The following is a 27,193-nucleotide window of genomic DNA, read 5'->3' as shown; positions in this document are numbered from 1 at the left end:
CATGTACAGATATAGTTCTCAGTAATGAAGAAAAGGCTGCAAGTATTTTGGTTAAACGAAGGGGGACAAACTACTTAAAGCAGTGTGCATAGCCGCTTTAGTTTCGTAAAATCTGAACATTCGTTGAAAGACTCAGAGAAAGATTTATATGAAGTGCGAAATCAGCGCAATAATGAACATCGAAAAAGTATGAAAGAAACGCTCCTTTAAAGATTTAGAATCGCTTGTTAGTGTTGGAGCAACATTACCGAGTTAGATCTACTGTACTTTCGGCGCTCTGAAGTGACATGAACATTGTAGTCTGTTAGTATGTTGGCAGCGCTATAGACTGTGTTAATATCGCTGACAGCACTCTGCGCCCTCGGCAAGAGATTTTGTGGTTTGACGGACTAGTAGTTAGCGAGTGGATAGTGACGTGTATGGACATGAAATTCTTAGCGGAGACTCTGCGTTGGTAGGACAGGCATTGTAAAGTGAGGTGAAATGATATGTTTATAAGAATATACTCAAGGAAATGTATCATTTGGATGTTTGGTTTACGACGTTTGGGCAATGGAATTATTAACAACTATATAATTTTTGAAACTGGCTGTCACATGGATAAGGTAAAATTTTCTAAATACATTGTTTGCTCTTCCACAAAATATTTCTTTCGCCAACCATATGCCTCCCAGTAGTTAGAGTCTATAGTAGTTAGAATCTTTATATTTAGCTGGCTTTAGCTGTTACTTGCTGTAATTGCTGTAGTTCGTGTTATGAAGATTTTCTGCGAGGTAAGTGACTTATGAGAAGGAATGGGGTTTGCACTGTTGGGATTCGTGATTGAAATGAGTATAGGCAATTAACAGAGATGGAGGTAGTTTCATATTTCTTTAAATTCATATTTTTTGGATTTGTATTATTGTTACTATTTATTGCAATTCAGGGCCATTATTTTGTGTTAATTATTGGTAGTCATGTGGTCAATGTATAGCAGTCAGATTGCGTTGGGCTTGCATATTGTGGGTAATAAATGGATAGACTACGTCTGAGTTTTCTTTGTCAGGGAAAATTCTCTAGGTCAGTGTTTAATAAAAATAATTACTATATTACAGATTTATATGATTCTTGAACCTGGTTAAAGGGATTCAAGAAATTATACAAAAAAGAAAGTCGCAAAATTAGAAAGTATATCAGTAAATCCATAGAGAAGATGCCATTAATAAGTAAAACTGTGGAGAAATACGAAGCTGATGTTATCCCCTCGAACGTAGCATATAACGCCAACTGTCAGGTTTTCTGCAAGAACTGGGTGCAAACCGCACTTTGTCATTTAGATTGAAAAAAGACAGAGACCCTCTTGCAGTCAGTGGATGCTCTGACACATTCATATAAAACAATGCTAGTGATAAACATTATTGAACCACTTTTTCCACTGCTTTATATCTGTTCTCAGGAACATCAAGCCGAATTAGGGCCCAAAACTTAAAAGAAAAACAATTGGTTACTTGTAAAAACTTCGTAATCGACAAAGCAAAAACGGGAAAAAATTAATTTTCAATGCTACATCCTAAACGTCTTCTTACCACTTGCAGCAAATAATTCGTTGATTTTCTAGGACTGTCGACCTGGACATAATGACAGCCCTGTCTTTAGGAGGAGGACGAAAAGAAATTCGGATTCCACGCGGAACAAATACCGTGATCCAGCATCTCGATAAAACGTAATTTCAGCAGCGTGAAGCATTTTTCTCAATTATAATTTCCGATAACTCCTTGTAAATTTAGGTTCATCAGCGGAAGAGTATTGTCAGACTTCAATTACTTCTGCTGATGATACGCAGCATATTCTGCAGAACGAAGAACATGACCATGTCTTACTCAATTCCAGTTCTATCCAAGTACCAGTAGTAATTAGCGTGGAGAGCCTGAATGCATTAATTTTTCTTTTATCGTATTGTGCGCCTAGTGTAAGAAAATGCTGTTTTTCCTCATCCAGTAGACAGCATGGAATAAACAAGGAACGGTTTCATGGTTAGTAAAATGTACATTATTAGAATGTTATCGTAATAATTGTGCTCCGGTAATTGTTACGAGGGTCACTGCAAAAGAAATGCACATTATTTGTTTTTATTCCATCTTTTATTCTACATGTTTGAAAGTTTTCCAGTGTGTAGATGCACCCTTTAGGAACAATATTTTCATTTCTCCACATAATTTCCATCCCTCTCAACTGACTTACGCCATCTTGGAACCAGCGCCTGTATACCCGCACGGTAAAATTCTGGACCAACCTGTTGGAGCCACTGTTTGGCAGCATCATCTTCAAACCTTGTTCCACGAAGACAGTCTTTCGCCGGCCGGTGTGGCCGTGCGGTTAAAGGCGCTTCAGTCTGGAACCGCGTGACCGCTACGGTCGCAGGTTCGAATCTTGCCTCGGGCATGGATGTATGTGATGTCCTTAGGTTAGTTAGGTTTAAGTAGTTCTAAGTTCTAGGGGACTTATGACCACAGATGTTGAGTGCCATAGTGCTCAGAGCCATTTGAACCATTTTTGAAGACAGTTTTCAATTTCCCAAACAGATGATGGTCACATGGAACCAGGTCAGGACTGTAAGGCAGGTATTTCAGTGTTTTCACTCCGAGTTTTGTGAAACTTTCAGAATCAGCATTAAAATTTGACTTTAGAATACATGTTACTGACAAATCATCTAAGAAAAATTTGAAAAGTCTAGATTTGTTTAATAGCCCGACACACGTTTCATCACCAATTATTCTAAATTGATTTAACGTCTATTTTCCTAGTAGGTGATAAGTTTTCAGTAGTAGCACATAAGAACAACACATTCAATTGTCACTTCACTTCAGTGTCACAACTACACTCTTGGAATTATTTTCAAGTTCTCTTCTCTGCAATTTGCATTCGCCCCCAGTACTTTTTTTTTTAATTTCACAAAAACTAGGCGTACATCAGTTCCTCTGTCATGCAGATACTTGAAGTGATTTGGATTTTTGTTACCAGTTGTAAATGTACAAAACGTGCCTTCCTCCCAAATGAAATTCCATACTTCTCCAAAATAACCTTTATAAATTACTACAAGAGTCCTTCCCCTTGTTTAACTAAAAAAGAACTCCTGCTATTACCTAGTTGTACAGTAACGCAGGAAACCGGTTGTTAACAGTTTCCCGGTAATCATAATGTGTGTGAGATGTAGGTGAAAGATTATGGCAGGCCGTTTCTACTGTTTATTTCTCTAGCGAACAAATTTACACATGGGATTACGGACAGTGTTTATGTAAGACTACATATTGTAATAATTGTTTTGAAAAATAATGTGCATGTGTACTATTTTACGAACTCCACTTGATTACATTCGAGACAGTTCACAAATTTTTAAATCTATCAGATATCACGAACGTGTGAAGAGTGGCTATAGACACGCGCATGAGAATTTTCTGGAGTCGCTTGTAAGAGTATCCGACTCAAGTGTGAGGAACAAAACCAAAAGCTTCTGTCTACATCTCACATGAATAGAAACAGTGATTACGTTTCCGTTATCAGTCAGTTGTCGCGGAAAATACTTCGATTGTCGTGTTATCCAGAAGAGGTGCTAGTGATAATTAAGATCCAAGTCATCTGCTCTTTCACTGGAAACGTTAGAAGCCTTGTCATCTCCTTGAAGCACTTACCTGCGTAAGTTCTCTCCTTGAGAACACTTGTTGACGTAACATGCACGTCAACGACTGCAACATGTGGGCAACGACGTCGGCTGCAGGAAGTATAAAGAGGTGCCGAAGTCTAGCAGTTGTGATACATACTTCAGAGACAATGATGATTTCAGTGATCGTATTGAGCCTACTGGCTCCATCTTTGGCTGCGCCGAATTCTCTGAGACTATGGTCTCGAAGACAGGACCGCATTATCGGGGGTACCGAAACCACCATAACGGAGTACCCCTGGCAGCTGTCTCTCCTCCTCGAAGGGTCCCACAGGTGCGGAGCTTCCATCATTAGCTCCAACTGGGCGCTGACGGCTGCCCACTGCATCGACGGTGTCCCGGCATCTCTCTTGACCGTGCGTGCCGGCTCCACGTACAGAAACAGTGGCGGGACTGTGCTCGATGTTGCACAGGCTATCAAAAACAAACTGTACTACAGCCCGGCTGGCGACTATGATATTGCGGTGGTGCAGGTGAGGTCACTCTTTTGCTTTCCACTGAGGTGTTTGTAAAGAAACGGGCATTGTCGGTACATAGGAGCCCATTTAAATGAACAACTTACATAATATCGTTTCTGTCAATTGACTATCGATACACGTAGTCTTTCAACACTAATAACTTATTACTAACAACGTGAAAAGTTTTAATTCGTTTTGATGTTTTTATAACCAACATTATACCTTCAGTTCTCAATATACGTAGCATTATTTGAAGGCTATAATTGATAATCTGGTGATTAGACATTTGCAAATAGTTGGTATGTCTATTCTGATTTTATTTATATTGCCTTGTTTTGACCTAGATTTCCGTCATTCCCAAATGCGACGTATACAAACTGACTATAAATAAGGAATTATATTTTACACTTCCTGCTTCTATAGTGTAAAGGTCAGTGCCCTAGCTAGCGAAACAAGTACCTTGGAAAGCCTATTAAGTGATTTGAGTTCATACACTTCACCTGTTATGTCTGTAAACCACTTACTGATAAGGAAAATGGTCGCGGAAACGTACTCCATTACATGTCAAAGTAAAATCATTTCAGAGTCAAGAACTCTATTTCCTTCCATTTTTGGCTTTTGTATACCTACATACGCTACAAATTTTCTGCGGCATAGCTCCTTCTACGACTAAATTTACATTTTACACTAACAAAGTGCTTTTTCTTCCGGTAAGACTGTTCCAAACACAACTTTCCTTACCTGCTCTATCTACAGCCTCAACATATATTACTTGTTAATTTAGCATCACACGAACTCCTAAGAAAAATCTGTTTCCAGTAACATTGGATTCGACATCTCTGGTCAGCCTTTTATCTCCAAACAGTGTTATGCTCTGAGCCTGAATTATGAGGATCTGTATTCAGGGTCAGCATTTAATTTTTCTGTTTTAGCAAAGAGGGATTTCTTTTATTTATTAACGTAATATTCCTATTGCTCTTCCCCGCCCCTACCTGTATGCAATAATTCCATTTTCTAATTATTTCTTTCCTAATACGCTAAGGTTCAAATGGTTCAAATGGCTCTGAGCACCATGGGACTTAATATCTGAGGTCATCAGTCCCCTAGAACTTAGAACTACTTAAACCTAACTAACCTAAGGACATCTATGCCCGAGGCAGGATTCGAACCTGCGACCGTAGCGGTCACGCGGTTCCGGACTGAAGCGCCTAGAACCGCCCGGCCACACCAGTGGACAATACGCTAAGGACTTATCGCTTGACACTCTACTAACTTTTATCGCTTTCGACTTGAGTTTACTTGTCTTAACTAAAATTACAAGCTAGTTATGAGGTACACTGGATTCATTAGGTTTCCCAATATTGAATCAGAGCAGATGGGCAAAAATTGGGAAACACCGAAACCATGATACACATCATGCCTAATACAGTGCAAGAAAACCGCCAGTAATCAAAACAGCTTCCAGCCTTCCACTAATGGATACATACAGCTCTTGTATGGTTTCAAAGGGAATCTTATACCAGACTCCCTGCATAATATTGGCAATTTCAGGTATAGGTGACAGAGGTGGATAGCAAACATCATTACTTCTCCTCATAGTACCCCACAAAGGCACAATAATTTAAGATCTGGTGACAGTGGTCGGCAGAGAGATGCGAAATATTTTCCTCATGATCACACGTCTAGTCTTGGATTATGTGATTTGCGGAAACAGGAGCTCTATCTTCTTCGAACAATCATTACCGTAGCGGAAGTAACATTGTGTCATGGGACGAAACTCTTTAGCCAAAAATGTCACATAACCCACGGCAGAAGTGCCATGTCTCATAGTAACCACGGGGCCCATGGAAAACCAAGGTGTGTCACACTTTCGACGTAAACTCGGCAAAAGTTTGCAAAAAAACTCCTCCCTAGAAATGAGTTCCTCCGATTGTTCCATAGTCCGCGATTTATTGTTTCGGCACCACGTTTCCCTTTTACACACATTTGGGTCAATCAAATGTGTTTTTAAAATTCCAGTTTTACCTGCAATTCACAGAATATTGAGCTAACTTTGTGTTGCTCTATTTCTTGCAGTTCTCGTCCTCTTACCTTCCATCGCAATCCTTTAATGACCGTCTCCCATGATAGATCAACACAGTCATTCGCCCGCGTTGTGAGTCAGCGGATTATATTTTTCCACTTTCCCCGTATGCGGTACAGATTTTTGTTATCGTAATTCTTGGAACACCGAACACTTTGGCTATCTTGATTGCGGAAACACCTCCCATACGAACTCCAACAATGTACCCACGTTAGGATTCACTTAGCTCCGACGTGAAGTACTTACAACTACATAGAACACTATTCTGACCAGGACTGACTTGCACCACACTGAGGACATCGCACATGTGCCATTCGTGGCCAAATACAACAGCGCAACGTCGAGGCTTGGTTAGCATCAGCTTTTATGTTTAAGTATGAATGTCCCATGGTGTCTCTAGATTTTCGTCGAACCCCTTGTGCTTTCTCCAAGAATAGTTTCATTGTTCCATTTCATATCGGTATATTACGTTGTTATATCCACATGAACTACAGTAGAACTCTCAACTGAGTGCCTTATTTAGAAACGGAACACGTAATCTTCCTTGCAGCAGTTAATGAGTAGCATGAGAAATTGAAAGAAGTAGTGAAGTACCATGAATTTGATTTAAAACTAAGTATCATGCAGTTACAGTCGACTAAAGTGTGTTGTCTACCTTCGCAGCCCGCTGAATCTTTTCCGCTGGGGTCTGACGTGCAGCCCGTGGGCCTTCCAGACGCCGGATATGATCCTCCGAATGGCCTCGCCGTTACTGTGACAGGCTGGGGACTGATAGCGTCCGATGGAAGCAATGCAAACACACTGATGAAGGTGGACATTAGCATTGTCGATCGCTCTACTTGCCAAGAAAACTTCGGTAGCCTCGTAACGAAGCGGATGGTGTGCGCCGGTGAGGCAGGCAAGTCTGTGTGCAACGGGGACTCGGGAGGTCCTCTCGTCAGTGGTACCACACAGGTGGGCATCGTGTCCTGGGGAGGACCCACATGTGAAGACTATGGCGCAGTCTACAGCAATATTGGAGAACTCCGTTCGTGGGTCACCAATACTACCGGCGTTTGACAAGAAGGACAGCTGTACTATATGATACACTTTTATTCATATTAGAGGTGGCACTTTTGTATTGAAATTTTTTGTATTATTCTGAATGTAAAACGTTGTAATTTCTCTTCTGCCTGAAATAAATTCATAGTTCTGCATGCCTGACATTCTTCATCTTATTGCATCTGTCAGAATATCCTTCACTTGTACTGTTTTCTCTGTCTTTAGCCAAGATACATACACCTTAAGTGATACATTTACCAACACTGCGGAAACAAGAGGCCCATCTGTCGGAAAAATAGTTTTTCTAGTTCGATGTTTAACAGAATTTTATTCCTTCCATGAAGTTCCCAAATCACTGCCGGTAGAGATTCACGTCGGATAGATTCGTAATCAGACAAAGGCTGCTGTTGTCTGAGAAATAGCGGTATTTTAGACCAATCCTTAAACCCTACTATTTTGTTGTTATTTGTGTCAAGTGTTATGTAACGCGTGTAAATAGGCTAGCAAATTACTAAATTATATGTATATGTACACTATACTTCACAAGACACAGCAAGGAAAGATATTCCCCCCCCCCCCCCCCCCCCGCCTGGTCCCAAGTACTCACAGCTGCTGCATTCGTGTTTTAATGCGGAACATTAAAAACTTCAACGGTTTTCCTTATGATGGCAAGATCATCAGGTGACCTGAACAAAAAATTAATAAACTTACTAAAAATGTCGAAATAAATGCCAATGAATAAACCGTCAGAGATTTCTCATCGCGTTTTACTCTAACTTCACTGTTTCAGTTCCATAATTATGAAAATTTAATCCTAAGTTTATTAGTAGTTCCATCCAAATGTCATGTACATATTTGAAAAGCTGTGCATGCTGGTAAACGTTTACCAAAAAGTGTGATGAGAACATACCTACGTGTTGCAGAGTCATGTAGAAACAGGAAGGTACGTCGTTTCGTAATATAACGGTCTTGCCGTTACATTCTCAGCAACCGATTGTGTCAAATGAACCAATTTGACATAGGAAACTTGGTCAAGAATTCAAGTTGTAGCGAGAACATTACAAGAGACACTAAAACCCCGAACATTTAGTAAAATATTCGATGACTTACACAAGAGTAACGGCACTAAACTGTTGTTGGTGATATACTGAAATTATCAAGAATAGGCTTCCTCAGCCAGAGTCAGCTAACATGAAAATATTTAATGTACGCAACGGATTTACTAATGCTGTCAGTAATTTACGACCTAGCAACGAATCTGAAAATGAGGGAGGGAAATTCAAATAATATTTTTCGTTGCAAGGGTTTGAAAGTAATAATAAACTTAACATTTCGGTGACTCTGTAGTATCTTACAAAAGCAGATGGTGTTTGAAAGCATTAAAAAACAATTATATGAATTTAAATACCAAAATAATGTGCATTCCAGCGACTACCGTGAGGTGTAAAATTACTAAATGAAGTGGAGTTTCTTAATAATCTTGCATCTGGCTCTATGAACTGATGTACAACCTGACTATGACGATCACAATGTTCGTCTGCAACAACAAAGTAAGAATCCACAAGAACTGATTAAGCGCTGATGAATGTAAGGCAGTGAAACCTATTTTGAACTTGATTTACAATGATCTCGCTTGTCCTAAAATTAAAGAGCTGTAAATGTCAGCTTAAAGGGAGCAGAATGAGGACACTCTGTCTCCGTGGTCTGAAATTCTGCGCTAAGAGTGGTCAGCTGAAGACACGGATAATGGACCCCACATGTCTCAGCCACTTGAGAGCACAGCTGCTACTCTTGAAACTATCTCAAATGTGTGACTTGTTGGAATCTGATATTTTCTGAATAGACAAAAAGCAGGTTGCTCCTTTCTTCCCACAAACGAGAAAGCATCTACGAATCCTCATAACAGTCAACAGTCACCAGCCATTACTGTGTGTGTGAAAATGTTAAAGAATAATGTCGATAAGGCTTGTCGTTGACAGCGCTGCATCTACCGAATATTATATATAGAGCTCAGCTTTTTTGTCATGTTTTCTAAGAAAGAAAGAATATGCTTATCTGCTCAAATACTTCTTTAACAAGCTCCTAGTGCCAAACACTTGCTAACTGTGTTCTGTCTCCTGGAAAAAAAGGCTTTTTACCTCGTCCATCGCACAAGCCATGCTGTCACCAACACAATGGCCTCTTTGCCAGCTCGCCATAAAGCTAAGCAACTTCCCATCCACACCTCATCTGTATTTCCTAGGACGCTATACCGGCATTCTTTCTCCCCATGTACCGGCAAGAGCAGTGTTCCCACGGGTCCCCATGGCTTGTTTCACTGAGCCTCGTTATAAATCGTCGGTCTCATATTCACGTCTCTCTTCCAAACCTCATCTATAGAGCAAACTGAAATACCCAGTAGCGTGTTATATTACAGAAGTTTCCGAAGAGGCAGTGAAATCACCTCTACATTCACAGCAATATCAAGACTTCTGGTAAACTAACTGATCTCCCTTCCGGTTCTGTAACTATGGGCTAAATAACTGTAAAGAGACGAGCTGAAGGACTGGACTTTTCTGAGCTTCCATGTTACTACAGGAAGTCGTAAAGAGTAAAAACTGTAGCAGAAGACGGAGAACCCTCTTCTGATTAGCGGTCTCTTGCTTTTGTTCTCTAACACACGAATTTTTAGTTCTCAGCATTGGATTGTATAGGTTTGGCCAGCTTGTGAAATTTTATACCTGAGACTAGAAAAATCATGCACGAACCGCTTGGAGACAGTACAAAAGATATTTCTTCCACCACTACAGGTCAAATTAAGATTAATGAAGCAGTATATAGGGTTTTCCATAAGATGTGTTCTATTTTAAACGCCTTCACACGAAATTTCCATTCATCAGTCAAGAAAAACATAAAGTTTCAATTTTTGTTGATACTCAAATTCAGAAATAGATGAAGGAGCACGAACTAGAGATTCCAATAAATGTTAGTGGAAAAGGTACTTTTACTTTTTTCAAGTCCGTTACTGAAAACTTTCTAGGGAATAAAAAACATCTAATTTATAAGAACATAAAACATTGTAGAGAAACTTCAGGAAGTTGGTTTGCTACTTAAGTTCGAAAGTCCACTTCCTACATTCATGTATTGAGTACTTGCCTCTATCTTACAGATACTATAGTGAAGAACAAGAGATTAAGTTTATGGGCAAGAGGTACCATGGAAGATGGAATCAAAGTTGGTGGTAGACTGATGTTGAAGGGGGACAGTAAGGATGAACGTCTAAATGAGGAAAACAAGAAAGAGAAATTTTCACGATTAAGTGTAGAATATTCATAATGTTTCAAAGACAACTGGATTTCACATATGTGTAAATGCCTAAAAGCAATAGCTATAAATGCATTGAGCATGATTAATTTTATTGTAAGATCAGTGTTTCAACGTCTTAAATCTCTGAAAAATGAGTCGTGGTTTTATGGAAAGTCCTGACCTAATACAACAAAATGAACGAAATTTTCAGAATCAGCATTAATATTTGATTCTAGAATACTTGTTATTGAGAAATCATCAAAGAGGAATTTCCAAACTGTAGACTTTTTTTGTAGCCCGACACTCGTTTCAGTACTAATTTTCTAGACTTGTTTGACAGTTCATTTTCCTAGTTGGTGATACCTCTTCGGAAGTAGCACATATGAACCACACACTCAGTTATCACTTCACTTCAGTGCCATAAGTACATTCTTGGAGATATATTCTAGTTCTCTTCTCTGCAATTTGCGTTCGACCTCAGTACTTTGTTTTATAGTCACAAGAACTAAGCGTACCACATCAGTTCCTCTGTCTGTCACATACTGGAACTGAATTCGATTTTTGTTACCAGTTGTATATGTACAGAACGTGCATTCCTCGCAAATGAAAATCCACATTTATCCAAAATAAACTTTATTAGTTACTACGAGAGTCGTTGGCCTTGTGTGAACTAATAAAGTCCTGCTATTACCTAGTTGCACAGTAACACAGAAAACCGATTGTAAACAGTTTTCCGGTAATCATAACGTGTGTGACATGTAGGAGAAAATTTATGGCAGGTCGTTTCTGCTGTTTATTTCTATAGTGAAAAATTACACATGGCATTATTGTTATTGTTTATGTAAGACTACATATTGTAATAACTGTTACAAACAATTACGTACATGTGTACTATTTTACGCACGCCACTTACATTCAACACAGTCCACGAAATTTTAAACTTATCGGTTAAAACAAGAGCATATGGCTTGGCTATAGACACGTGCATGAGATTATCCTGAAGCTGTTTATAAAGATCTCCGATTTTAGTGTGAGGAACAAAACCAGTATGTTTTATCTATATCTCTTACAAATAGAAACAGTGCTTCTGTTCCATTATCAGTCAGTTGCGGCGGAAAATACGACTCCACTTCCAAGTTCGTGTTATCCAGAAGTGGCGATAGTGATAACTGTGCTGCAAGACATCTGCCCTTTCACCTAACACGTTAGTAGCCTTGTCATCCTCTCGATGCACCTACTTGCGTAAGTTCTCTCCTTGAGGTCAGTTGTTGACGTAACGTGCCCGCCAACGACGGCAACGTTGGTGCAGCGAAGACGGCTGCAGGAAGTATGAAGAGATGCTGAAGTCTAACATTTGTGACACATGATTCTGAGACAATGAAGTTTTCAGTGATCGTATTGAGCCTACTGGCTCCAGCTTTTGCGGCGCCGAATTCTCCCAGGCTGTGGTCCAGAAGACAGGACCGCATAATCGGGGGTACCGAAACCACCATTACGGAGTACCCCTGGCAGCTGTCTCTCCTCCTCGAAGGGCCCCACAGGTGCGGAGCTTCCATCATTAGCTCCAGCTGGGCGCTGACGGCTGCCCACTGCATCGACGGTGTCCCGGCATCTCTGTTGACCGTGCGTGCCGGCTCCACGTACAGAAACAGTGGCGGGACTGTGCTCGATGTTGCACAGGCTATCAAAAACAGACTGTATTACAGGCCGGCTGCCGACTATGACATTGCGGTGGTGCAGGTGAGGTCACTCTTTTGCTTTCCACTGAAGTATTTATAAATAAACGAATAATGTCAGTACATGGAAGCCCATTTAAATGAAGATCTATTACAACACCGTTTCTGTCGATTGATACACATAGTCTTTGTCACTGTATTATGTTACTAGGAACTTTTTGAAAAGTTTTCATTCCTTTTGTTATTTTTATAATGGATGCTATATGCTCTGTTCTCAATGTACGGGACATCTGGTCATGAGATGTTTGACAGTTGTTTGTATGTTTATTGTGATTTAATTAGATTGCCTTGTTTTGACCTAGATTTCCGACATTCCCAAATGGCATGTATATAAACACATAATAAATAAAGAAATACATTCAGCACTTCCTAGTCGTATAGTGTAGTTGCTTAGTGCGCTAGAGCAATACCTTTAAAAGCCGATTACATGGTTTTAGATCATATGGTTTTACTGTCTATATTTCTAAATCAATTAGTGATAAGGAAAACTGTTGTAGAAGCGTAGTCCAGTACATACGAACGTAAGACCATTTCAGAGTCAAGAACTCTATATCTTTCGTTTTTACCTTTTTTTTTTTTTTTGCTTTTGTATACCACTATATAAAACAAATGCTATGTATTTTCTGCCGATAGCTACTTCTACCACTAAATTTACATTTTACACTAACAAACTGCCCTCTCTTCCGGTCAGTCTGTTCCATACATAACTCCCTTACCTGCTTTCTCTAAATTGTTCATGTGTAGTACGTAAACTGTTAATTTACAACTACACAAACTTCTAAGAACACTCCGTTTCCAGTAATATTATATACGACATCTGTGGTTTCCTTATCGTCAACCTTTTATTTCCAAACAGTGTTTTGCTCTAGACCTGAATGAAGAGGATCTTCAGTCAGGGTCAGCATTTAAGGGATTCGCCCCTAGTTGCGTGAAACAATTCTGTTTTCTCATTACATTTTTCACAAAATTTTAAGGACTTAACGCTTGAAATTCTACTAAGTTTAACCTCTTTCGACTTGAGTTAATTTGTCTTAACTAAGATTATAAGCCAGTTATGCAGAACACTGGTTCCTTTAGGTTTTTCAATATTTAATTAGAGGAGATGGACAGAAAATTGGAAACACCGACACCACGATATATATCATGCCGAACATAGTGCAAGATACCCGCCAGTATTCCAAACAGTTTCGTTATCTGCTAATGGATACATACAGGTCCAGTACGGTTTCCAAGGGAATCTTATACCATTTTCCCTGCAAAATAGTGGCATTTTCAAGTAAAGGTGACAGAGGTGGATATTAAACATCCAAAGTACCCCATAAAGGCTCAATAATATTAAAATATTTTGACAGTGGTCAACAAAGAGTTGCGAAATTTTGTCCTCATACTTACAAATCCAGTCTTGGACGAAGCGAATTTTGGAAACAGGGGCCTTGTTCCCTTGGAACAGAGCATTACCGTAGCGGAAATATCTTGCGGTGTAGCCATGGAGGCTATGAAATACCACGTTATTCCTGGCCATGTCATCACCGAGCGCTCGCAATGTTCCGCTCTTGGGAAGTAAACTCGAGTGGAGGGGGGGAGTTGGCAAAATCACCCGAAGAAATGAGTTTCCTCTATTGCTCCTTAGCCCACGTCATATTATTTCGGCACCAAGTTTTTCTGTTACAGGCATTTGGATCACACAATAGTGTTTTCAAAATTCCAGTTTTCCATGCAATTCCCAGAATATTGAGCTCCTTTCCTGTTGCTTTATTGCTGACAGAGGTCACGATACAGACGTTTAGCTGTGCAAAGGTTCTTGTAGTTGTCCTCCACTTGCTTTTCGTCGCACTGCTTTTCAATGACAGTTTCCCATGATCAGTCAACGAACTCCATCGTCGGCGTTGTGAGTCAGAGGATGATGTTTTCCGCTTTCCCCGTATGTGGTACAGTTAGTCGTGTTTGTACTTCTTGAAATACGAAACACCTTCCTCACGAACTCCAACAATGTACCCACGTTAGGATTCGTTTAGCTTCGACGTAAAGCACTTACAACTATACAGAATACTATTCTCACCAGTACTGACACTTACAGCATACTGAGGACATCGCAGATGTGCTATTAGTGGCCAAATACAAAACCGCAGCGTCCAAGCTTTGCTGCCAACTGCATTTATGTTCAAGCATGAATGTCTCACGTTATCTCGGGATTTTCGGCGGACTCCTGTTCTCTCTCCAAGAATGATTACATTGTCCCATGTAATTTGTATATATTATGTTGTTACATGCGATTGTACTACAGTAGAACTCTCAACTGAGTCCCATATTCACAAGTGTCTACCTAGTCGTCTGCCGGCCGCGGTGGCCGTGCGGTTCTGGCGCTGCAGTCCGGAACCGCGAGGCTGCTACGGTCGCAGTTTCGAATCCTGCCTCGGTCATGGGTGTTTGTGCTATCCTTAGGTTAGTTAGGTTTAAGTAGTTCTAACTTCTAGGGGACTTATGACCTATGATGTTGAGTCCCATAGTGCTCAGAGCCATTTGAAGCATTTTGAACCTAGTCGTCTCGCCAACAGATGGTGATTAACATGTCAATTGAAATAAGTAGTTAAGTACTATGAAATTATTTTAAAACTGAATATCAAACAGTTTAAGTCCACTAAAGTGTGTTGTCTACCTTCACAGCCCGCTGAGCCATTACCGCTGTGCTCTGATGTGCAGCCCGTGGGCCTTCCAGACGCCGGATATCATCCTCCGAATGGCCTCGCCGTTACTGTGGCGGGCTGGGGACTGATAGCGTCCGATGGAAGGAATGCAAACGCACTGATGAAGGTGGACATTAGCATTGTCGATCGCTCTACTTGCCAGGAAAACATGGGTAGCCTCGTAACGAAGCGGATGGTGTGCGCCGGTGAGGCAGGCAAGTCTGTGTGCAACGGGGACTCCGGAGGTCCACTCGTCAGTGGTACCACACAGGTGGGCATCGTGTCCTGGTGAGGGTTCACATGCGAAGGCTCTGGCGCAGTTTATGCAAACATTGGAGAACTCCGTTCGTAGGTCACCAATACTACCGGAATTTAACAGGAAGGACAGTTCCGCCACTGATTTTCCAGCTGCGGTAAACAACAAATGAGACGTGTGCTGTACTATACGAGTATGTTACACTTTTATTCATATTCGAATTGGCCCTTTTGTATTGCCATTGTATGCATTATTCTGAATGTAAAATGTTGTAATTTCTTTTCTTTCTATAATAAATTTATAGTTCTCTGCATACGTGACTTTATTTATTTTATGAAATTTGACAGCTTATCCCTCGCTTGCACAGTTTCCTCTATCGCCAGCCAAGATACACATTCCTTACGTCACATGCATTTACCAACACTGTCGAAACCAGAAGCCAAATTGTCGGTAAAATATTTTTTTCTCGTTCTGTGTAGAATAGAAATATTGTGCCGCCCGCCTAACTTTGCTCCTTCCATGGTTTTCCCACAAAGTGATTCATATCGGATAGATTCGTAATCAGGCCAAGGTCGCAGTAGTCTGAGAAACTGCAGTACTATAGACTAATCTTTAAACCCCACTATTTGGCTTGTTATATGTGTCAAGTGTTATGTAACTCGTTTAAATAAGCTAGAAAGTTACTAAACTATACTTTTATGTACACCATACTGCGCAAACCACAGCACGCCAGGTAACAAGAACTCACAGCTCTTGCATTCGTGTTGTAATGTGAAACATTATTAACTTCAACGGTTGTCCTTATGATGACAAGGTCATCTGATGATCTGAACAAAAAATTAATAAACTAACTAAAAATTCCGAAATAAATGTCAATCAATTAACAGTTTGATATCTTTTATTGCGTACTACACTATCTTGTCTACATATCTCTATTTCAGTTCTATAATTTTGAACATTTAATCCTAAGTTTAATAGAAATTCCATCCACAGGTCACGTACTTGTTTGACAATCTGTGAAAGCTGGTAAACGCCTACAAAAAAATTGATGGCAACATACCTACGTGTTGCATAGTCATGTAGAAACACAAAGGGACGTCGTTTCGTAATAATACGTTCTTGTTGTTTTATTCTCAGCAGCCAATTCTGTCACATGAAGGAAATTGGCAGAGGAATCATGGTCAAGAATTCAAATTGTAGAGAGAACATTGAAAGACATACTAAAACCCCGAACATTTAGGAAAATATTCGATGACTTACACTAGAATAACAACACTAAACTGTTATTGCTGATAAACTGGAATTAACATTACATAGGCTCCTTCATCCAGAGTCAGTTAACATGAAAATATTTAATATACGCTACCGATTTACTAATGCTATCAGTAATCTAGGCCCTAGAAATGTATCTGAAAATGGAGGAGGGTGAATCACATAATATTTTTCATTGAAAGGGCGTGAAATTGATAATAAACTTAATATTTAGGTGACTCTGAAGTTTCTTACAAAGGGTAGATGGAATTTGAGGGCATTAAAAAAATTATAAAAATTTAAACATTAAAATAATGTGCATTCCGACAACTCTGAGGTGGAAAATTAATAAATGAAATAGAGTTTCTTAATAATCTCGCATCTCGCTCTATGAACTGATTTGCAGCCTGACTATGACGTTCACATTGTTTGTCTGCAACATCAAAGTAAGAATCCAAAAGCACTGAGGGATATGAGAAAGTGAAACTTATTCTGAACTTGAGTTACAATAATCTCTCTTGTCCTCAAATGAGGGAGCTGTAAATGTCAGCGTACAGGGAGCAGAGTCTCTGACTCCATGGTCTGAAGTTCCGCGCTTAGAATGGTCATCTGAAGACACTGATACGGGACCCCACATGTGTCCGAAGCTTTCGAGCACAGATGCAACTCTCGCAACCATCTGTGACTTGTTGGAGTCTAATGTTTTCTAAATAGACAAAAAGTAGCTTGCTCCTTCCTTCCCACCAACGTGAAAGCAAACCATTAATCCTCTTAACAGCCGCCAGTCACCATCCATTACTGGAGACGTGAAAATGTCAAAGAAATTGTCCACGAGGCTTGTCGTTAACAGCGCTGCATCTACCGAATATTATTATTTATAATGTACAGCTGTTTTGTCATGTTTTCCAAGGAAGCATAGGAATGCTTATCTACTCAATTGCTTCTTCAATAAGCTCCTTGTGCCGAACACTTGCCAACTGTGTTCTATCTTCTGGAGAAAAGGCTTTCTACCTCGTCCGTCCCACAGGCCATGCTATCAACAACACAATGGCCTCTCTGCCAGCTCACCATTAGGCTAAGCAACTTCCCATCCGCACCTCACCTGTATTTCCTAGGACGCTATACCGGCAGTCCTTCTCCCCATTAATCGAGAGAGGTGGCGCAGTGGTTAGCACACTGGACTTGCATTCGGGAGGACGACGGTTCAATCCCGCGTCCGGCCATCCTGATTTAGGTTTTCTGTGATTTCCCTAAATCGCTCCTGGCAAATGCCGGGATGGTTCCTTTGAAACGGCACGGCCGACTTCCTTGCCCGTCCTTCCCTAATCCTATGAGACTGATGACCTCGCTATCTGGTCTCCTACCCCACAACAACCCAACCATCTTTCTCCCCATATATCGGCAAGAGCAGTCTTCCCATGGGTCCCCAAGGCTTGTTTCACTGAGCCCCTGAGCCTCGTTATAAATCGTCGGTTACATATTCACGTCTCTCTCCTCACTTCCAAACCTCATCTATAGAGCAAACTGATATACGCAGTAGCGTATTATATCACAGAAGGTTGAGAAGAAGAAGTGAAATCAGCTGTACATTCACGGAAATATCAAGACACCTGGTAAACTAACTCAGCTCCCTTCCGATTCAATAACTATAAGCTAAAAGGGACGAGCTGAACGACTTGCCTTCTCTCAGCTTCCATGGTACTACAGGGAGCCGTAAAGAGTAAAAACTGTAGCAGAAGACGGAGAATCCTCTTCTAATTAGCGGTCTCTAACACATGAATTTTTAGTGCTCAGGACTGGATTGTATAGGTTTGGCCAGCATGTAGAAATTTTGTACCTGGGACTGGAAAAATCATGCAGGAACCCCTTGGAGACAAAAAAAATTTCTTCCACCACTACAGATCAAATTAAGATTAATGAAACAGTATGTAGGGTTTTCCATAAGGTGTATTCTATTTTAAACGCGTTCATAAGAAATTTCCATTCATCAGTGAAGAAAAACTGATAGTTTCAATTTTTGTTGATACTCAAATTGAGAAACAGATGCAGGAGCATGAACTAGCGACTGCAATAAATGTTAGTGGAAAAGATAGTATTATTTTCTTCAGGTCCGTTTCTGAAAACTTTCTAGGGAATAAAAAACATTTAATTCATAAGAACGTAAAACATTGTAGAGGATTATCAGAAAGCTGGGTTTTCTACTTAAGTTTGAAAGTCCGCTTCCTACATTCATGTATTGAGTACTGCCCTCTAACTTACAGATATTATAGTGAAGAACAAAAGGTTAAGGAGATCGAGAAGAGGTACTATGGAAGATGGAATCAAAGTTGGTGGTAAACTGTTGTTGGAGAGGAATAGCAAGGATGAACATCTTAATGAGGAAAATAAAAAGAGAAAGTTTCAGAACTGCGTGTTGAATACTCACAATGTATCTAAGACAACTGTCTTTCACATATGCGTAAATGTCTGAAAGTAATAGCTATAATTGCATTGACCATGATTGAATTTTATTGTAAGATTAGTGTTTCAACATCTTAAATTGCTGGAACATTAGTTGTGGTTTTATGAAAGGTCCTGAACTGATACAACAAGATGAACGAAATTTTCAGATTTCGCATTAAAATTTGTTTCTGGAATACTTGTTATTGAGAAATCATCAAAGATGATTTTGAAAACTGTAGACTTTTTTTATAGCCCAACACACGTTTCAGCACAGGTTTTTCTGGACTTATTTGGAGGTTTATTTTCCTGATTGGTGATACGTTTTCGGTAATAGCACATATGAACCACACACTCAGTTATCAATCACACTCAGTTATCAATCACACTCTTGGAACTCTTTTCAAGTTCTCTTCTCTGCAATTAGCATTCGACCTCAGTGCTCTTTTTTTATATTCACAAGAACTAGGCGTACCACATCGGTTCTGCTGTCTGTCACATACTGGAACTGATTTGGACTTTTGTTATCAGTTGTGAATGAACAGAACGTGCATTTCTTCCAAATGAGATTCTACACTTTTACAAAATAACCTTTACTACATACTACAAGAGTCGTTGGCCTTGTGTGAACTAAAAATGTCCTGCTATTACCTAGTTGAATAGTAACGTAGAAAACCGATTGTTAACAGTGTTCCGGTAATCGTAATGGGTGTGAGATGTAGGAGAAAAATTATGGCAGGTCGTTTCTGCTATTTATTTCTATAGTGAAATATTATACATGGCATTATTGTTACTGTTTATGTAAGACTACATATTCTAATAATAGTTTCAAACAATGACGTACATTGAACTGTTTTACGCATGCCAGTTGATTACTTTCAAGACAGTCCACGAAATTTTAGACATAATGTATAAAACAAGAGGATAAAGCTTGGCTATCGACACATGCGTGAGATTTTTCTGAAGTTGTTTATAAAAGTCTGCGATTCCAGTCTGAGGAACAAAACCAGACTATTTTGTCTAGATCGCAAACAAATAGAAACAGTGCTTACGTTTCCATTATCAGTCACCTGTCTCAGAACATACGACTCCACATCCCAGTTCGTGTTATCCAGAAGAGGCGATAGTGATAATTGTGATGCAAGACATCAGCCTTCTCACTGAACACGTTAGTAGCCTTGTCATTCTCTTGAAGTCCCTACCGGCGTAAGTACTCTCCTTGAGATCAGTTGTTCACGTAACCTTCACGCCAACGACGGCAACATTTGGGCAACGAAGGCGGGTGCTGGAAGTATAAAGACGTGCTGATGTCCAGCATTTGTGATAAATACTTCAGAGACAATGAAATTTTTAGGGGTCGTATTGAGCCTACTGGCTCCAGCTTTTACTTCGCCGAATTCTCTCAGGCTATGGACCAGAAGACAGGACCGTATAATCGGGGGTACCGAAACCACCATAACGGAGTATCCCTGGCAGCTGTCTCTCCAATTCGAAGGGTCCCACAGATGCGGAGCTTCTATCATTAGCTCCTACTGGTCGCTGACGGCTGGCCACTGCATCGACGGCATCTCGGCATACCGGCTGACCGTGCGTGCCGGCTGCACGTACAAAGATAGTGGCGGGACTGTGCTCGATGTAGCACAGGCTATCAAACACAGACTGTATTCCGTTGCCGACTATGGCATTGCGGTGGTGTAGGTGAGGTCACTCTTCTGCTGTCCACTGAGGTATTTATAAAGAAACGAGCATTGTCAGTACATAGGAGCCCATTTAAGTGAACAACTAACACCGTTTCTTTCGATTGATTATCAATACACATAGCCTTCGTCGCGGTATTATATTATTAGGATTATTAGGTACTATTTGAAATATTTTCATTTCTTTTGATGTTTTTATGGTGCATATTCTATGCTCCGTTCTCAACACATTGAAAATTTTTTGAAGGTCGTAATTGATAATCTTGTCACGAGACGTTTGAAAGTTGGTTGCATATTTATTCTGATTTCATTATACTGCCTTGTTTTGACCTAGATTTCCGTCTTTCCCAATTGGCACGTATATAAACTTATAATAAATAAGGAAATACATTCAACACTTCCTGGTCGTATAGCGTAATGCGCAGTGCGCTAGCTAGTAAGACAAGTACCTTTAAAAGCCGATTACATGGTTTCACCTCATACGCTTTTACTGTCTATGCCTCTAAAACACTGACTGATGAGGAAAATTGTTGTAGGAGCGTACTCCGGTACATACCAGCGTTAAACCATTTCAGAGTCAAGAACTCTATTTCTTTCGTTTTCTGATTTTTTTTGCATTGGTATACCATTATATCCATTATATAAAACACAATGCTATGTTTTTTCTGCCCATAGCAACTTCTACCACTAAATCTACATTTTACGCTAACAAACTGAACTTTCTTCCGGTAAGACTATTCCATACATAGCTCCCTCACCTGCTTTCTCTAAATTGTCAATATATAGTACCTTACCTGTTAATTTCGCACTACACGAACTACTCAGAAAATTCAGTTTCCAACAATATTACATACGACTTCTCTGATTTGGTTATCGTTAGCCTTTTATCTCCAAACAGTGTTGTGCTCTGAGTCTGAATGAAGAGGACCTTCTTCAGGGTCAGCATTGAAGGAATTCGTCTGTTTTAGCAAATAGGAATTTCTTCTAATTTATTAATATACTATTCGTATCTTTCAACCCCATCACTAGTTGTGTGAAACAATTCTGTTTTCTAGATATTTCTTTCACAATATGTTAAGGACTTACAGACTGAAATTCTAGAAAATTTTATCTTTCAACTTAATTTGTCTTAACTAAAAATATAAGCCAGTTATAAGGTACACTGGATTCTTTAGGTTTTTCAATATTTAATTTGAGCAGATCGATAGTAATTAGGAAACACCGAAACCACGTACATATCATGCCAAATACTGTGTAAGAAATCCACCAGTATTCCAAACAGTTTCTAGTCTTCCCCTAATGGATATATACAGGTGCTGTGTGATTTTCAAGGGAATCTTCTACCATTTTCCCTGCAAAATAGTGGCATTTTCAGGTAAAGGTGACAGAGGTGGATAGAAAACATCCCCAGTACCCCATGAAGGCTCAATAATATTAAGATCTGGTGACAGTTGTCAACAGAGAGATGCGATATTTTGTCCGCATGCTTACAAATCCAAACTTGCTCGATGTGATCTGTGGAATCGGGGGCCTTGTTTCCTTGGAACACAAACTTGACGTAGCGGAAAACCATTTTACATGGGATGAAGTTCATTAGCCAAAATGGTCACATAATCAGCGGCAGTAATGGCATCATGCGGAGTAGCCATGAAGGCTAAAATACCAAGTTATTCCTGGCCATATCATCACCCAGCGCCCGCCGTGTACCGCTCTTGGAAAGTAAACTCGGCGGGAAGTTGGCAAAAGCTTGCAACAAAACTCACCCGAAGAAATCAATTTCTTCTGTTGCTCCGTAGTCCACGTTGAATTTGTTCAGGCACTAAGTTTGCCTGTTACAGGCATTTGGATCACACAAGTGTGTTTTTAGAATTCCAGTTTTCCCTGCAATTCCCAGAATATTGAGCTCCCTTCTTGTTGCTTTATTGCGGACAGAGGCCACGAAACCGACATTTAGTTGTGCAAATGTTCTTGCAGTTGTCCTCCTCTTGCTTTTCGTCGCATTGCTTTTCAAAGACAGTTTCCAACGATCAATCAACACACTCCATTGTCGGCGTTGTAAGTAATGGGATGATGTTTTAACGGTTTCCCCGTATGCGGAACACATCTTCGTTAGCGTACTTCTTGAAACACCGAACACTTTGGCTATCTTGATTTCAGAAATACCTTCCACAGGAACACCAACAATATACCCACATTAGGATTCATTTAGTTTCGACGTAAAGTACTTACAACTATACAGAACACCATTCTGACACGACTGACACTCGCACCGTATTGAGGACATCGCATATGTGCCGTTCGTGACCAAGTAAAACAGCGCAACGTCCAAGCTTGGCTATCATCAGCATTTATGTTCAAGCATGAATGTTTCACTATGACTCTAGATTTTCGTCGAACCCCTGTGCTTTCTCCAAGAATGGTTACGTTATCCCATGTAATTGCTGTATATTATGTTGTTACATGCACTTGTACTACAATAGGACTCTCAAATGAGTAACATATTAACAAGTGTCTATCTTGTCGTCTCGCCAACAGATGGTCGACTCAAATAAGTAGTTAAGCACTATGAACTTAATTAAAAACTGAATATCAAACAGTTTAAGTCCACTAAAGTGTGTTGTCTACCTTCACAGCCCGCTGAGCCATTCCCTCTGGGCTCTGACGTGCAGCCCGTGGGCCTTCCAGACGCCGGATATCATCCTCCGACGGGCCTAGCCGCCACTGTGACGGGCTGGGCAACGACAGCGTCCGGTGGAAGTTCTGCATCCGCACTGATGAAGGCGGACATTAATATTATCGAGCGCTCTACTTGCCGGGAACACATGGGTAGGCTCGTATCGAAGCGGATGGTGTGCGCCGGTGAAGCAGGCAAGTCTGTGTGCAACAGGGACTCGGGAGGCCCACTCGTCAGTGGTACCACACAGGTGGGCATCGTGTCCTGGGGAGGCTTCACATGCGAAGACTATGGCGCAGTTCACAGCAATGTTGGAGAACCCTGTTCGTGGGTCACCAACTACTACCGGAGTGAGGAGACTAACACCCACCTGATTTTCGACGCTAAGGACCGCGGAACATTTCGATCAGCAGCATGGAGACGAGATTATAACCCTGATTTATGTTTTGTCACTAAAAACAAAAACAACCAACCGCTCCCCGCAACTCGTGAAGTCCTGTCTGATTCCCTACATAGCCAGCATCGCCCTGGTATCATAGAAGTCGGAATTAACATCCAAATCATAAAATCTTTTCCTCGGCCAGGATGGAATTTCCAGAAGGCAGACTGGGCCACCTTTGCAGAAAACCTTGACAAGTGTCTAGGTTTGATACCCCCGACTAGGGACAATTATGACAGATTTGTGGGAGCAGTCATCGCCACGGCTAAGAGGAATGTACCCAGAGGCCACCGGAAAGAGTACATCCCAGGCTGGAATGAGAGATGCGAAGACCTGTACCAGGAATTTATCGAAACCAACGACCAAGAAATCGCGGACGAACTGTTGCACAGCTTAGACGCAGCTCGACGGGAAAAATGGATGGACACCGTGGAGAATCTAGATTTCACTAAATCCAGTAGGCAAGCATGGACCCTACTTCGTAGCCTGGGAGGCAGTAAACGTAAAATAAAAGACACCCACCCGATAACCCCTAACAATGTGGCCGCACACATAGTTAGAACCTCAAGAGCACCAAGGGATAGAACACACACCACGACCGTCAAACGTGAATTAAGATCCTTAAAACGAAGGGCATCGCCTACCTCCGAATTTTCCCAGCCTATCACAGCGGAAGAAGTTGCAGCAGCCGTGTCAAAAATCAAAAGTGGCAAGGCTCCCGGCTTCGATGGCATCCACCCGGAATTCCTACTTCACTGTGGAAAATATACTAGAACATGGCTCGCTAACTTCTTAACAGATATTTTAGAATCGGGTAATATCCCACACTAGCTTAAACGAGCAAAGATTATAGCGATACTAAAGCCAGGCAAACCTAACGACATGCCCCAAAACTACCGCCCTATCGCTCTGCTGAACTGTGTCTATAAGCTGCTGGAACGTATCATCTACAACAGAATAAGCGGAAAAATTCTTGAAGTGGTACCGACTGAACAGGCAGGTTTTCGACCCAACCGCAGTTGCACCGACCAGATCCTCTCCATAGCAACTCACATAGAGGCGAGCTTTCAGAAAAAACTCAAAACATCAGTAGCCTTTATTGACCTATCAGCCGCTTATGATACCGTTTGGTGACAAGGCCTGATATTTAAGTTGCTGCGGGTCATACCATGTAACAAGCTGGCCAACCTCATTGATAACATGCTCACAGATAGAAGTTTCAGAGTCATAATGGGCGACTTAAAAAGTGACCAAATGAAGCTCAACAATGGTTTACCACAAGGCTCCGTTCTGGCGCCATTGATGTTTAACCTCTACATATCTGACTTACCTGAAACCACTTCTCAAAAATTCGGATATGCCGACGACTGGGCAATAGCTGCAAGAGGCAGATCAATGGAGGCAACGGAAAACACATTAACTGCGGATCTAACAAAGCTGGGAGATTACTTCCGAAGGTGGAGATTACGGCCAAACGCGACAAAAACGGAGGTGACATGCTTTCACCTCGACAATGCCCAAGCAAAAAGAAAGCTCAAAGTTCATTTCGAAAACAGGTTGCTAAACCATAATAATTACCCCAGGTACTGTATCTAGGCGTCACCTTTGATAGAACCCTAACATTCAAGGAACACCTACGTAATACAGCCGCAAAACTTAAAACTCGAAATAATATCATACAGAAGCTATGTGGGACTACGTGGGGCTCTTCCGCGGCTGTACTGAGATCTTCGGCTCTGGGACTTATCTACACAACAGCAGAATATGCCGCACCGGTATGGCTAAACAGTAAACACACAGGCTTGATCGATGCTCAACTAAACTACACAATGAGGATGATATGAGGAACAATAAAGCCAACGCCTTTACACTGGCTACCTATACTGAGCAACATTCTCCCACCGGACCTGCGCAGAGAGAACGCTCTCTTACGCGAGTATGGAAAAGTGCTGAACAACGAGAAACTGCCAATCCATAAGGATGTTCCCGCCCTGGAGATGAACAGATTGCGCTCCAGACACTCCTCTTTAAAAAAGGCAAAAAAAAAAAATACGCATCCTCTCAACCCGGATTATGGCAACCTCTGGAAAACGCGGTGGAGAGAATCTGTGCCCCAAAACCTGCAGAATATGCCATGTATCAATGTCCAACTACCAGGATTCAATTTGCCAAGGAAAACTTGGACGACCTTGAGTCGAATTCGGACAAATAACGGCAGATGTGTAGACAGCCTCCACAGGTGGGTTTAAAATCACCTCCCCGAGATGTGACTGCGGTGCGGACCGGCAGACGATTCGTCACATCGTGGAAGATTGCCCTCTGAGACGTTTTGCAGGAGACCCCAATGAGTTTCTGACCGCGACTGAAAGTGCAATAGACTTTGTCACAAATCTGGATGTTTGTTTGTGAACTTTTGTTTGTTATATACACTATTTTAAATACTTTTATATCTACAACTATATGTTATACACTGTGACTACTCTTTATTTCTGTGTCTTATGATTTTTATGTCTGTTTTTTTATATGATGTGTTACATGCCATAAGCTAAATAAATAAACCGGAGTTCCGCAGCTGACTTTCCAGCGTTAGCATATGTTACACTGTTGTTCATATTAGAGGTGGCACTTTTGTAATGCCATTATTTGTATTATTCTGAATGTGAAATGTTGTAATTTATTTTCTCTCTGTAATAAATTCATAGTTCTCTGTATTCATGGTTTATGGCATTTGTCAGGTTATCCCGCACTTGTACAGTTTCCTCTATCGCCAGCCAAGATACACATATCCTACGTCACATGCAACTAAAAACTAAAAGCCCATTTGTCGGTAAAATATTTTTTCTCGTTCTATGTGGAATAGAATTATTGCTCCACCCGCCTAACTTTGCTCCTTGCATGGTTTTCCCGCAAACTGATTCATATCGGATAGATTCGTAGTCAGGCCAAGGTCGCAGTAGTCTGAGAAATTCCGGTATTTTAGACTAATCTTTAAACCCGACTGTTCAGCTTGTTATGTGTGTCAAGTGTTACGTAACTCTTTCAAATAGGCTAAAATGTTACTAAATTTTACGTGTATGTACCTCACACTTCTCAAACCACAGCAAAGGAAGTTACCTCCCCTACGCTTGGTAACAAGATCTCAGAGCTAATGCATTCGCATTATAATGCTAAACATTAATAACTTCAACGATTTTCCTTATGATGACAAGATCATCAAGTGATCTGAACAAAAAATAATAAACTAATTCAAAAATGTCGAAATAAATGTGAATGAATTAACATTCAGATATTTCTTACTGCATTTTAATCTAACTTGTCTACACATCTCTATTTCAGTTCTATAATTCTGAAATTTTAATCCTAAGTTTATTATTAACTACATCCTTATGTCAGATACACATGTAACAAGCTGTGCCCGCTGATAAACGTTTGTCAAAAAATGTGATGACAACA

The 27,193-nt window shown here is 40.7% G+C and overlaps 2 protein-coding genes across 2 annotated transcripts; both read left to right on the top strand.

Moving 5' to 3' along the window:
- Positions 1 to 3,803: 3,803 nt before the first annotated feature.
- LOC126191200 (trypsin alpha-like) lies at positions 3,804 to 7,441 on the top strand. Its single transcript, XM_049931994.1, has 2 exons — positions 3,804 to 4,170; positions 6,902 to 7,441. The coding sequence occupies exons 1-2, from the start codon at positions 3,808 to 3,810 to the stop codon at positions 7,295 to 7,297; spliced, it is 759 nt and encodes a 252-aa protein (XP_049787951.1). The 5' UTR covers positions 3,804 to 3,807; the 3' UTR covers positions 7,298 to 7,441.
- A 4,500-nt stretch (positions 7,442 to 11,941) lies between these two features.
- On the top strand, positions 11,942 to 26,553 carry LOC126088183 (trypsin beta-like). Its single transcript, XM_049906307.1, has 4 exons — positions 11,942 to 12,304; positions 14,965 to 15,255; positions 23,261 to 23,551; positions 26,476 to 26,553. The coding sequence occupies exons 1-4, from the start codon at positions 11,942 to 11,944 to the stop codon at positions 26,551 to 26,553; spliced, it is 1,023 nt and encodes a 340-aa protein (XP_049762264.1).
- Positions 26,554 to 27,193: the final 640 nt, after the last annotated feature.

The sequence above is a fragment of the Schistocerca cancellata genome, chromosome 6 (assembly GCF_023864275.1).
Source record: "Schistocerca cancellata isolate TAMUIC-IGC-003103 chromosome 6, iqSchCanc2.1, whole genome shotgun sequence".
NCBI lineage: Eukaryota > Metazoa > Arthropoda > Insecta > Orthoptera > Acrididae > Schistocerca > Schistocerca cancellata.
This window is presented reverse-complemented; position numbering and strand designations above follow the sequence as displayed.

Excerpts from the sequence above, each read along its gene's own strand:
- LOC126088183 (XM_049906307.1), top strand. The coding sequence starts at position 11,942 with ATGAAGTTTTCAGTGATCGTATTGAGCCTACTGGCTCCAGCTTTTGCG. Across the intron at positions 15,256-23,260 it reads TCGTCAGTGGTACCACACAG|CCCGCTGAGCCATTCCCTCT; the intron begins GTGGGCATCGTG and ends CTACCTTCACAG. Across the intron at positions 23,552-26,475 it reads TCGTCAGTGGTACCACACAG|GTTATCCCGCACTTGTACAG; the intron begins GTGGGCATCGTG and ends GGCATTTGTCAG.
- LOC126191200 (XM_049931994.1), top strand. The coding sequence starts at position 3,808 with ATGATGATTTCAGTGATCGTATTGAGCCTACTGGCTCCATCTTTGGCT. Across the intron at positions 4,171-6,901 it reads ATGATATTGCGGTGGTGCAG|CCCGCTGAATCTTTTCCGCT; the intron begins GTGAGGTCACTC and ends CTACCTTCGCAG.